This window comes from Phragmites australis, chromosome 16 (genome assembly GCF_958298935.1).
Source record: "Phragmites australis chromosome 16, lpPhrAust1.1, whole genome shotgun sequence".
In the NCBI taxonomy this organism is placed as follows: domain Eukaryota; kingdom Viridiplantae; phylum Streptophyta; class Magnoliopsida; order Poales; family Poaceae; genus Phragmites; species Phragmites australis.
Window position 1 is genome coordinate 25,906,456 of NC_084936.1, and position 13,123 is coordinate 25,919,578.

At 40.9% G+C, this 13,123-nt stretch overlaps 1 protein-coding gene across 1 annotated transcript; it reads left to right on the forward strand.

The window, feature by feature from the left end:
* Positions 1-2,397: 2,397 nt before the first annotated feature.
* On the forward strand, positions 2,398-7,462 carry LOC133896193 (phosphatidylinositol/phosphatidylcholine transfer protein SFH6-like). The gene is made up of 15 exons (XM_062336742.1): positions 2,398-2,610; positions 3,103-3,183; positions 3,267-3,540; positions 3,647-3,746; positions 3,857-4,123; positions 4,214-4,291; positions 4,369-4,470; positions 4,553-4,602; positions 4,702-4,801; positions 4,890-4,988; positions 5,083-5,202; positions 5,362-5,509; positions 6,199-6,569; positions 6,784-6,861; positions 7,022-7,462. Exons 2-15 carry the CDS (start codon positions 3,177-3,179, stop codon positions 7,040-7,042), a joined length of 1,815 nt encoding a protein of 604 aa, XP_062192726.1. The 5' UTR covers positions 2,398-2,610; positions 3,103-3,176; the 3' UTR covers positions 7,043-7,462.
* Positions 7,463-13,123: the final 5,661 nt, after the last annotated feature.

Sequence of the window (13,123 nt, forward strand, 5' to 3'; positions counted from 1 at the left end):
AATGATTTTATACCGTATAGGATTTATAGCTGTAAATGATATATTTTGTGAGAAAAATTTAGTTAAAATTTAACTTCGATGATCAAATCTAAAAGAAATACAACTGCTATTTTTTAACAGATGAGTACTACAGCTTGTAAGGCCATCTCGAAGAGATACTTTAAAATTCGTCCTCTATAACACTATTACAGTAATCTCTATTTTTTCATCTCTTGCAGCTACTTTATTTTATATTTTCATTACTTTCTATCTCTCTTTAATCCATAGTCATCTATAGTCACTTCGTTGTATAGTAATACGACCTCCTCTCACTAGCTGTAAATTTGTCATAGTCGATCTCCTTCTCGTATCACTGTGCCGTGTGACTGCTGCTGGAGCGATTTGCGGGTGAGGTCGAGCCGCAAAAGGCGTGTGAATAGGGATACAGGCGTGTTTGCGGCTTCAGCTGGAGACGGCAAATTTCTCCTTAGAAATGTTTCTTTGATGAATCAGAATTACTTTGTGTAATCATTTTGCTAGTTGGATGTATTATGATTCTCAAGAGAGGATGCTAATTGTAAATAATAAGGAAGTGATTTAAAAACTAGAGGGACCATATTTTGCATGCTTCTTCCTCACTGTGTAAAAAAGAGAAATATTTCTTTTATTTCGGATTCGAATCACTTGCCAATTACATTGTTTGGTAGGAATTCTACTGATTCTTGCTAGAATCTAAAACATTTCTGGCTTCCAAATGCACCCTCATATTCGGAAGGACTCCTTTGTATATTTGGAAGTAACGCAATCCAGAAAATTTACACTAAGAGACTTTGAATAGGCACATCTCACTAACCTAAGTATATAAGGAGGGATGAGGGTACGGAAAAAAAAAAGGGTGCAATGAAGATAAACTAGAAAACGAACAAAATAATACAAAGCAAGCTTGATCAAATAGAATCCGAAATAACCTATTAAGATACACAACAAATTCGAATCACGATTAGATTCATGAATTAGAATACGAGAGAATTTGATGAGAACCTTATAATTATTTGCATACACATTTTTATTGTAATTATTTTTTCACTGGATTAATTAAGATATAATATGATATAAAGCTGTTATTTTAAAGAATACCCGAACCTATATAAAAATTCAATATACTCTTCTATGATATATACCGTTGATGATTATATATTATATTTTAAATAAGTATTTTTATAATTGACTTAACAATTATCGACGATCTTTATAGTACATTCTTTTTTGAACTGAGCAAACCATCGCTTAAACCCGGATGCTCATCTCGTGCTTAAGTGAAATGTGTAGCTACGTGGCAACCACCTTTTAGCGTGGTAGTAAATGCGTGAGAGTATGACTTTGACTATGGAGTTTTAAATTATGTTGCCCACAATTTATATACACATAAATGTTTTTAGTGTATTGTTTTAGACGTGTGTCAAAGGGTGAACTTGCGTGACCGTCAACTTTGTAATTGAAAATAACAATAGCTTTGGGCATTACTTTTAGAGCATATTTGTAAGAGCTCTAACTTTAAGATCTATAATTAATTTTTATAATTTATATAATACAATAAATAATTTAAATATCTATTTTTAATTTAAAGTAAGGACAATATTCCTCAATAAAAAATCTTTAATCTATTCATAGCTTTAGCTCTAGTTTTTTTTAACCAGAGATAACCAACTTCAAAAAATTTCAGAGCCCGAACTATAACAAACATGCCCTTAAAAACAGTTCATTCTCTATCCAGCCCTCCCGGTAATCTTAACATTTGCAGCCTTATGCATTTGGCATAGCTGAACCCTGGACTTTCACCTGCGCTCACCATCCATAAAACCACTCTAGTAATGCCCTTGAAAAAAGTGATTAACAACCGAATTAAACCCTGGAGAGGGTTACGGTTTGCGAATAAATGACCCGCAGGAATTCAGGAACCATTCAAAGCCTTAATAATGGAGTGAGCTAAAAGGCCGCCGAGATATCAGAAGAAAATCCAGGTTCACCTTATCCACCGGAAAGCAACGCGCCACACTTATAATAACACCATTTGTTTAAGTCATTCTCAATGTCTGGTTTCTTAGGTGATATGTAAGAAAAAAGATAATAAAATTTTTTGTCAAAAAATAAACTTCTGATGTATACATGTGTTGTTGATTTTTAAGAACTCCTAATACATTTTATTATCTCACATTCATCTAATATTACTAAAAAACTAGTTTTTTCCATTTAAAACAAGCTTATTGTCTCGTTCTCAAATTTTACTACATCATCTTTTTTTAAATAAGCATCTAATTAATATCTAAGAAATTAATATTGAGAGTAGCTTAGCCCATCTGTCTCACTATCTTTCTTCAACAAAAGCAACAACGCCTGTTAAGTCTACGCGTATGCGTATCCGTGTACCGTATGTCTCCGGGTGAAAATACGGTCATATAGGAGCCATACTGCCCACCCCCCTTCCAGTTACCAGCCCCAGAAGGAGCAAACAAAGAGACAGAGCGGCACGGGAGGAGAGAGTTAGCAGCAGAGGAGGGAGGGAAAAGAGAGAAAGCTCCAATCTTTCGTCCCCCCTAGCTGCCGAGATTCTTGATTGCCGGAACGAAAAATGTGAGCGTCCTGCTCTTTCGTGAGAAATTTACTGCCTTTTGTTTCCGTCTGTTTTTTTTGTCTCTTGGATCTGTATCGACAAATGATTTATTAACAAAGATGTTTCCGGGTTAGGAGTCGTGGTAGTTTTGTTGTTCTCGTGTTTGTTTCCGGTTCTGGGGAAGGATTCGAGCTGTCATGTCAGATTTGATCTTTCATTGTTTTCCTCTACGAGTTCCTAGTTCCTGGTATGAATTAAATGAGATGCTACTGCTACATGCTGTTTATCTGGGTGGAATTTATGGCGACGCTGCTTTTAGCAGTAACCAATGCAGGTTCTTCTTCTGGTCCTGGAAACTGCAATCTTTTTTTGGCCCCGAGATTTGGTCATCTGCTCCGTTTGTTCCTGCTCAGATCCGTGGCGCAGGGTTCTCTCCTGCCTGCGCTACCAAATGCATGTTCTTTTTTATGGTTACTGCAGCTAACTGATCATTCCGAGAATTTCTCCCGCAGAGGTGATTAAAGATTGACCATTCGGACGCGAGGTCTGAGCTGAGCTTTCCAAGAACCCGAATTTGGCGAAGAAAATGTCAGGTAGGGGAGAAGCGATTCTTGTTCTCGGTTTCTGAATATTTCGTCCTTTTCTTTTGTGATTGACGCGGCGCCATTCCGTGCAGTGGGCCATGCGGACGACATCGAGATATCGCTGTGCGACGGTAACTCGGAGGACGAGCGGCGGCGGCGCAAGATCGGGTCGCTACGGCGGAAGGCCATTCACGCGCTCAAGAAGCGCGGCCGGAGGCGCGTCGACTTCCGCTTCCCGCCGACGGCCATCTCCATCGAGGACGTCCGCGACGCCGAGGAGGAGCGCGCCGTCGCCGCCTTCCGCGACCGCCTCGTCGCGCACGTGCTCCTCCCTGACAAGCACGACGACTACCACGTGATGCTAAGGTCTCGTTGAGAAAAAAACTCCTTCCCTTCCCTTCATCCCCACTATTTGGATAGCGTTTGTGAATTGCCAGGATCTGAAACTCACCACAGGAATATTTTGTTACAGGTTTTTGAAGGCCAGGAAGTTCGATGCCGAGAAGGCAATGCAGATGTGGGCAGAGATGCTGAGATGGAGGAAAGAGTTTGGAGCCGACTCAATCCTTGAGGTGATCACGCTGACCTGCAAGCAATAGTTGGGAACTAGTAGTTTTTGTTTGATACATATTTGTTTGGTGCTAAAGCCGATGACTAATATGTTGCGAGTTCATGTGTTCAGGATTTTGAGTTTGAAGAGCTGGATGAAGTGTTGTGCTACTACCCTCAGGGCTACCATGGCGTTGACCGTGAGGGCCGGCCGGTGTACATTGAGAGGCTCGGGAAGGTTGATCCGAACAAGCTCATGCAGATCACCTCTGTGGATAGGTACATCAAGTACCACGTCCAGGAGTTTGAGAGGGCCTTAAGGGAGAGGTTCCCTGCCTGCACATTGGCTGCCAAGAGGCACATTGACTCCACCACCACCATCTTGGACGTCCAGGGTGTGGTATGTGAATGATTCTTCCCGCACTGTGCTTGCAGAATGCAGATCTTGTTTTGTTGTTTGTTGTTTCTTCAATCTGCTTGTTTCTTGCAGGGGTTTAAGAATTTCTCCAAGACTGCTAGGGACCTTGTACACCGCATGCAGAAGATTGACAGCGACTGTTATCCTGAGGTAATTTTAGTTGAATGGATACCCTGTTGTTAGCATTTTGGCCTGGTGAACCAACCAAGTTAATTGTGAACATGCAGACACTACACCAAATGTTTGTCGTGAATGCGGGCAGTGGATTCAAGTTGATCTGGAACAGTGTGAAGGGCTTCCTTGACCCAAAAACCTCATCCAAGATTCATGTAAGTTCCAGAAATTATTCACCATGCTTAGAGATAACTTGTTTGTTATAACAGCCATTAGTTTTTCCCCTCTTGTATGTAGGTTCTCGGTTCGAACTACCAGAGTAGACTTCTTGAAGTAATAGACTCGAGGTAGGCGTGTACTCATGGGGAGGAGCTTTTATCTGAACTCGTTCTCTTTACCTATTTACACGCTTCAGGCTAAAACATTTTACAATATTGTATTTTCAGTGAGTTGCCAGATTTCCTTGGTGGTTCATGCACGTGTAGTGACAAGGGTGGTTGTCTTGGCTCGAACAAAGGGCCGTGGAATGATCCTTTTATCTTGAAGGTACCTTTTTCTTGCATTGTATTTACCTGAAAGTATTTCATCTAGATGTTCTTGTTTTTGCAAGTACTGATAAATATATTATTTGTAGCTGATACACAATTTGGAAGCTGGTTGTGTGAGGGATATCAAGCCAGTTTCTGAGGGGGGAGAAAGAAGCAGCTCCTCTCTTCGGTTGGAACAGTTCAAGGTAAGATTCTGAAATTTCATTCTTCATTCAAGTATTACAACAAACGGATTGCTTCCCTGGATTGTTCTAAACTTAATATATTTGCCTCTTCTAGTGGCAGGGCATGTTTAGTGATACATCAAATGCTGAATCAGGATCTGATGTTGACGATTTTTGTCCGTCATTTGTTCAGAAAGTTGCTGACTATGGTTGCTTGACTCCAGTCCACGAGGAAGTAGGTTTATCGATTCACCTTTTTTTCCTTACATTTGGATTGGATTTTTTTTTCTGTTCTGTTTGTCATAGTCTTACAAGCTGCATTATTTGTGCTGTGTCCTTGACTTGTTTGCATGATACCTTCAGCATGTTGATCTTTTGTTTATTTCTGCCATAGGTAAAAGGCACATATTCTGCAACATACTTCAGCTGTGAAGATCGGAGTCACCCAAATATGGCTCCTGAATCTTGCCGTGGAGTGCGACAAACTACTGAAATGGTGCAGAAACCAATCGCTGATTTCAGGCAATCTTCCACCAACGGAGGTATCTTCTGTTCCTCTTGTTTTGGTTTAATGAGCTGTATGCCATGAAATCTATAATTGCTTCCTAAAATTGATACATCTTTGGGACATTGAAGATTGTGTAACTTTGCAACCATGAATTTTCTTTTTGGCTGAAAAGTTAAATTTCATTTTTTTATTTGAATGCCAGCCATACATTTCTTGTAACCAAAACACTAATAAATGATAGTAGAATTGCTGGCGCTTAGATTGGTGGCATTGGCATTAGTATAGAAGACTGAGGTGTGGACCTGTGGCACATCCTTTTTTGTTTTGATAGGTACCTGTAGCACATCTGACAACTATAGATGTGCTGTATGATGTCCTCATGGAGGGACTGATTCAATTAATGTGATGCGTACTAAATTTAGTTGATTTGATTTTAAGGTGCGGTTGATTTTCCCTGATAGAAATATCACTGTCATGTGTTGTAAAGCTTGATTTACCATAAAGAATATAAAATTTGATTCATTGCTGAGTGGAGTAAACATTTTCTTTCTTCTAGTATGTTTGTTTTATCTGCGCTTCTGGTTCTAGTAATATGCTTAATCTGATTTCTTTCCTTGACTTGCTTTGTCTGGGATGTTTATTGTGTTATGCTGTACATTGCAGTAGGAACTATATACTGCCACTGCAGCAGCCATTGCTAATTGTTTTTTCTATTATTGACAGGGAACAATGCTCTTAATTTGGATGGTACAATTGCTCAAAGGGGTTGGGAAAGTCTGGTTAAACTTGCAGTCACAGCCTTGATAAAGCTATTTTCTTTCATCCGTCTTTTCATCTCTAGAGCTGAGAGGCGGCTTGAGAACGTCCATCATTCTACTCCACCAGTACCAGCACAAGAACCAGAGAAGCCACAGCCTCGATCTGTCAGTGATGGAGAAATGTGTGCTTGTTTACGGCGTCTTGACAATCTCGAGTCGTTGTGCAATCATCTTACCACCAAACCACCCCAGATCCCAGAGGATAAAGAACTCATACTGTTGAACTCCTTTGAGCGGATCAAATCTGTTGAGGCTGACCTCGAGAGGACCAAAAGAGTAAGTTCTTATAATGACTCTATTTAATTTGTTATGCAAATCTAGGTTGTGCATGTCTCTAATAACATAGTATAGCGATTGATCATTCAAATACTTGATCTCTGTCTGTTTCGTTTCAGCTATTTCACAACTTTCCTTTGCTCTGTTAGAGCTATTTCACCATCTAGCTTTTAGCCATCTTGATATTTTTTATTGCAACCTTATTTCGTGTCAGGTATTGCATGCCACAGTGGTGAAGCAGAAGGCATTGGTGGAGACTCTGGAATCTGTACAGGAGTCGTCTAGAGTTAGGGTATGTACCTACACTCACTAGACTGAATGCGTTACAGTGGATGCAGGCTGGAACATTTCGTTACAATATCGTTTGCCAATGTTCTGAAATCTAAACTGAATTACATACTATTTTGATTAGATTGCTAGACTGAACTAACATCATAACTTTCCTTGTGCAGAAGAGGATGTTTTGTTCATAGGGATATGGAGTAACACCAAATCCGGACAATGTCAGACATTAACCAGTGAAGCTGACGCATGAAGCTACCGGTGCCATTTTTGACCTCCCCGACTTCAGCCTCGCCCAAGAAAGAAAAGAAAACCATTAAAAATGAAAGGGAAGATATATATCATCTGTTGCTAGTCGCTTCCTTTCATCACCTCACCCTCTTTTTGCAGCTGCTATTTGTACTCCCGTGCCCCTTCTGGTGCCTGGTGAATGCTGTTCTTTTTTCTAGGCCAAAGTTATCTCGCGGCCTCGCATTCAGGGCAGATACGGGTGAATTGCCGTTTGAACTGCTGAAGCTGTACTGATCCCGTGGCTGGAGCTGGAAGCACACATTGGCAACCTTTCATGTTAATGTCGGTGTACATGCAACCTCTGGTGATCTGAATATAGATTGTGACATTGCAGTCTTTCATTTTCCTGTGTTTGTGTGGGGTTTCTGTTTTGCAAAAGATCTAGGGAACCCGACGTGGTTGGTATCTGAGCCTGGCACGGTGTCTTTGGTGGGCGCGCTGTGCGTGTACTTCATCGGCCATGCCAGGGCAACGTCCGACCCCGAGCTGCCGCCGACGCCGCGGTGCCCACTCACGAGTTGCCGCCTGCGTGCCGTGGCGTTGCCGTCGGTCTGTCGGTCGGTCGGCGTGATGTACGTAGAGGTTGCCGTTACGGAGCGAGCACGCGCGAAACCTTTTTTGAAAGCTATTATGGCGTCTTCATTGATATCAAATAAACATTACATTTTTCACTAAATCTAATAAAATAAACGATTGAGGTTACTCAATCCAAACATAAAATTGGGAACCTCCACTTGAGAAGCTAAGTTACAAGTAACAAAATTGCTTTCCTTATGATAATATTCAACTATTACATCTTTTTTAGACAATGCGCGGAATCAAATAACGGCACTGCCCGCAGCGGCGGCCGAATTATAGGATGCGTCTTAGTCCAGGCTGCGTGCGATGCAGAGGCCCAGAGTGAGCAATGAGGTTGGGGGAAACAGAAGAAAGTTTTTCTTAGTTTCTAAATTTTTAAAAATAGATTTACATATATATGATCCTGTTTTGAAAAGTTGTATAACTATACTCCTGTTTCCTATCCAAGGGTGACAGGTCTACACGGCACGCCAGCATGGACATACTCAATACTTGTTGCCCAATAAAAGGACATGTACATGTCGTCCATCAAATAAGGGACATGTAGCTGCATTTATTTATTTATTAGAATGAAATTAGGAATAGTTGTGATATAGAAAGTTCTGATTTTTTTTAAGAATTATTGTGAATCGATTCCAATTGAATATTGACCAATCAAATCATTCAATTTATTTTTTTAGATCTTTTAAAAAGTGGATTAATCGGATGAGGATTTTATGCATAATTATCCCTAAATTAGATATATTAACACTGCTCTAATATCACTAAATCCCAGATTTGATGTCTAACCTATATCCAAAACTGGATATGATAGTTAACCTAACTGGTTTATTAAAAAAAATACTAAGATTATGGTATTTACCTCTAACATGAATATATTCGAGTACGACTTCGCTACTCTCGTATCCCTCGCCTCCCCTCTCCTCACCTCCTCCCTCTCTTCCCCTCTCTCTGCATTGGTGGGAAATGAAGCGAATGAGCACAGTACTATGTGGGGAGGCTAGGCGCGGTATTTATAGGAAAAGTTGTCGCCGGTTGGAAGGGAGATAAGTTTTCTATAGGCACAGTGTGTCAGTACGGCTGTTGTCATTGGATGGGCGACATCTTGGTGGCACCATGGCGCTGTCGGTGACATGGGAACCAGAGGTCCCCGAGTCCTGAGGCCAGGACAGTAATGTGTCCCGTGGCGCCCTCCCTCGGGAATTATCTTCCCGAGGTCCGAGAATACTAAGTTTCGGGAGAGGGTGTTCGGGGCCATGAACAGTGGTCCCTGAGCACCCAAGTTCCCCGATGATAAAAGGAGGCCAAGTTCCGGGAGAGGGTGCTCGGAGCCATGAACAGTGGTCCCTGGGCACCCAAGTTCTCCGATGATAAAAGGAGGCCAAGTTCCGGAGAGGGTGCTCGGGGCTATGAACAGCGGTCCCCGAGCACCCGAGTTCCCCAATGACAAGAGAAGTAAGTTCCGGGAAAGAGTGCTCGGGACCATGAACAGTGGTCCCCGAGCACCTGAGTTCCTCGAGAACCCGAGCAGTCAAGTTCAAGGAGAGGGTGCTCGGGGCCGTGAACAGTTGTCCCCGAGCATCCGAGTTCCCCGAGGACCAAGAGAGGGCATATACGGGAAAGAGTGCTCGGGGCTATGAACAGTAGTTCCCGAGCACTCACAGTTCCCCGAGGGCCTGAGAAGTCCTTCGCCGGTGGTCCCCATAAGGGTTTGGCGATGAGGTGTCAATTGGTGAGAGGTTCGATGCTGCATTTAAGAGGACGCGTGGCCTGTCACTTCCAACAACTCCCTTCACACCTGCTGTCAGTCCCTATCACGGTTTGGCGGAGAGGCGTGGGGACATTTAATGCACGAGTCCCATCGCGCGTCATCCGACGCGCCTCGGGATAACGTCGCAGAACTCGAGGCACATCGCCTGCCACCCTACTGTGTCAGGCTCGCTCTGATCGGGCGGGCACGCGGGGCTGCTCGGTGGCTGCCCGGCGAACCCTCCCTGCTGCACTCGCCGAAAAGCAGAATGATGACGAACTAGACCGGACGGGGGCACGTTTTCAACCCTCCCCGTCACCTCAAGCTGCAGCCCATAATGTTTGCTTTCCATTTATGATGTCTTGGAACTCACGTCATCCTTTCTAGGCATGTTACCGCCCCGACGGGTATAAAAGAGGGGCGAGCTCCCCGGAGAAACCAAGCCTGAATGAGGGATCGGGGATGGATCAGAAAACAAGATAGAGAAGCAACCGAAGCACATCGAACGAACTCGAGACGAACAGCAAGTCTCTAAGTCTAAGACAAGCTCACGAAGCTCTAGATTTAGACAAACACTCTTGTAACACAGCAGATTCACAGAGAGACATTCTCAAAATATTTATAGCATCCACACAGGAGTAGGGTATTACGCTCCGTGCGGCTTGAATCTGTCTAAAATCCCCGGAGCATTTACTTCCACCTGCATCTCATTTACTCCCATTTATTTCACCTATGAGGCAGACTCAGAACTATCCCTCCGACCGAATCTCAAAAGGTCCCTCCGGATCCCTGCTTGTGGAGTTCATCCTCCGACAGGCGCAGTCGTCCAATCTAAGGCCACGGACACCTTCCATCGCTTGTTTAATGGGTGACAGATTTCTATCGTCCTTCAGGCGAGCGATATGAGTATATTTATGTAATTTTTGAAAACGGGATCACATATATTTGTAAAATCTATTTTCTAAAAATATAGAAATAAAAAAGGCTTCCTAGGAAACATATGAGATGCCCGCGCGCGTTTCGGTCCGGCCGTGGTGTCGGTCCACAATGAGGCGGGCGGAAAGGGTTGAAAATCTTGTGTGGGCCGACGTTTTTGCCCCCGCTACACCCCTGCATCGGCGATGGCCCGGCAGCCGTTGCTTTCCGGGCCGGATGTCGACTGGTGCTTTGAACTCGAGGATTTCGCGGTTCACAAGCGCTAGGGTCGTGAAATTCACTGGAAATGGACCGCGAAATCATCTGCGAATTCCTCGCCAGTTTACACGAGGACGAGCTGCCTTGTACCAGTACTCGCCGATCCTGAATTCCCGACCCAGGTTGCCTGTGATTCGTGTTTGTTGGCCGCGCCGCGTCATGATTCCTGACGATGCGTAAACGCTAAGCCAAGGAGCTTTTACACCCTTGCTTCACTCGTGTTTGCCATGACTTCACAACCATCAGTCGAAAATGACGAAGCCACTGTTTTCGCCCTTGCCGTACGGAATGACATCGACCTGTTTTTGTCTGCGAAACGTGCGGGAGAGTTTTTTTAGATATTAGTTTTTTTTACCGAAACTACAAAAATAATACAGAAAATAAAAAATTTCTAAAAATGTTAACTAGTCATCAAACAGTTTAGCGAAAATAGTATTTTCTTATTACGATAAGACGAAAACATATTTTCGTCAGGCGAAAAAAGTGACGAACATTTTTAATATTTTTGCTGACTTAGACAAACCGGCTCGCGACTACTCCTCGGATGAACAGTAACTCACATGTTTTTCGAATTTTTCTAGTTCACACTTTCTCTATTTGAACAGTATGTTGCGGTGATCCAAAACTAATGAAACTTTTTCAGTAGATCCTATAATTCATGATGAATCCATTTTAAAAGGATTCAACATTATACTCTGGGTAGGTTTCAAAATAAAAAAAACTCTAAAGATGGCTACTTTTAGAATTTCTAGTAATTTTTAAAGCCTCAAAATAATTTCCAAAAATTTGGAAAAATTCATTAATATTCCTCTCATGTGACGTAATAATTTCTAAAATTATTTCAACCCTAGGTTACTTGGTGAAAAGTGACTTCCTTTGCAATGCTCTATTTATATGCATTTTTATCATTTCATGTGATATTCTCTTTTTAATTCAATTTGAATTCAAACATTATTAATTTGTTTGAATTCAATTTTTTTGGAAATAATTTAAGAAATTAATCATGTTTGAATTTCTTTGAATTCAAATTGAATTAAAAAGAGCATTTCACATGAAATGATAAAAATACATATAAATGGAGCATTGCAAAGGAACTCACTTTTTCACCAAGTAACATAGTGCTGGAAATAATTTTAGAAATTATTACGCCACATGATAAGAATATTAGTGATTTTTTCAAAAAAATTGGAATTTTTTTTGTTGCTTTAAAACTTACTAGAAGTTCTAAAAGTAGCCATATTTAGAGTTTTTTATTTTGAAATATACACAGGGTATTATGCTGAATCCTTTTAAAATGGACTCATCATGAATTATAGGACCTACTAAAAAAGTTTCATAAATTTTGAAAGGATTCATCATGAATTATAGGACCTACTAAAAAAGTTTCATAAATTTTGAAACACGGCAACGCACTGTTTAAATAGAGAAAGTGTGAACCAGAAAAATTCAGAAAACAGAGGCGTTACTATTAACCCGAGGAGTAGTCTCAGAACGGTTTGTCGAAATCTCCTGTTACTATAGCAAAAAATATTAAAAATGTCCGGTCACCTTTTTTCGTCAGGCGAAAACCCTATTTTCGTTAAACCGTTTGACGACTAGGTAATATTTTTGGATTTTTTTTCATTTTCTATATTATTTTTTGTAATTTCCGTAAAAAAACTAATATTTTAAAAAAATTCCGTGCGGAACTGCCACCCTCTAATGGATATTCAGAAAGTAGTATAGACATATAAAAAGTATATATATATATATATATATAAATATAAATATATATCATTAAGTAATATGTATTTTAGCTATAATGTGATCAACCATGGATCAAACCGGGAGTTGTACTCATAGAAGTACGGGCTAATCCCCTCTCACATAGGAAAACTAATATGTACTCCTGGGTGTATATACTCTCACCTTTCATATACCACTTTTACACGTGTGTTATACTTCTTTATCACTTTAAATATACTTCATTAGTAATTATAAGATACTACAATACAAATCCCACAAATTTTTTTATGAAATTCCATGATTTTTTATCATAAATTACGTATATACTTCTTTTATGTATAAAAAAGAGTATATAGCAAAAATAAAAGGCTAACATTGAATTTTTTTTTTCATACAACTCATATTGGAGTATCTTAGAATTAGTATTAGAGTATACTAAAAATGATAAAAGAGTATAAAGTGTTTGTTTAGGTGGTATATTGTATATGGGAGTATATACTCCTAGGAGTATAGAATGGGTGTCATATATATATATATATATATATATATATAAAGCAGGAGTTAGATGTGCATCATTCCCTCCTTGCTTACATTCTCCATATGTCTAATAAATAATCGGGAAATCGATGTCCCCCTCCCACTTAATAAAAACTAGAAAAAACCACACCAATCACCCCCTCTGAAACCCCAACACACCTGCAAAACCCTAATCCCCTCCTCCCCGTCACCATGG

What these genes read in the sequence shown, in the direction of transcription:
- LOC133896193 (XM_062336742.1), top strand. An exon ending in TCTTGGACGTCCAGGGTGTG is followed by an intron (nt 4,124 to 4,213) that starts GTATGTGAATGA and finishes TGTTTCTTGCAG; the next exon opens with GGGTTTAAGAATTTCTCCAA. An exon ending in TGACTCCAGTCCACGAGGAA is followed by an intron (nt 5,203 to 5,361) that starts GTAGGTTTATCG and finishes TTTCTGCCATAG; the next exon opens with GTAAAAGGCACATATTCTGC.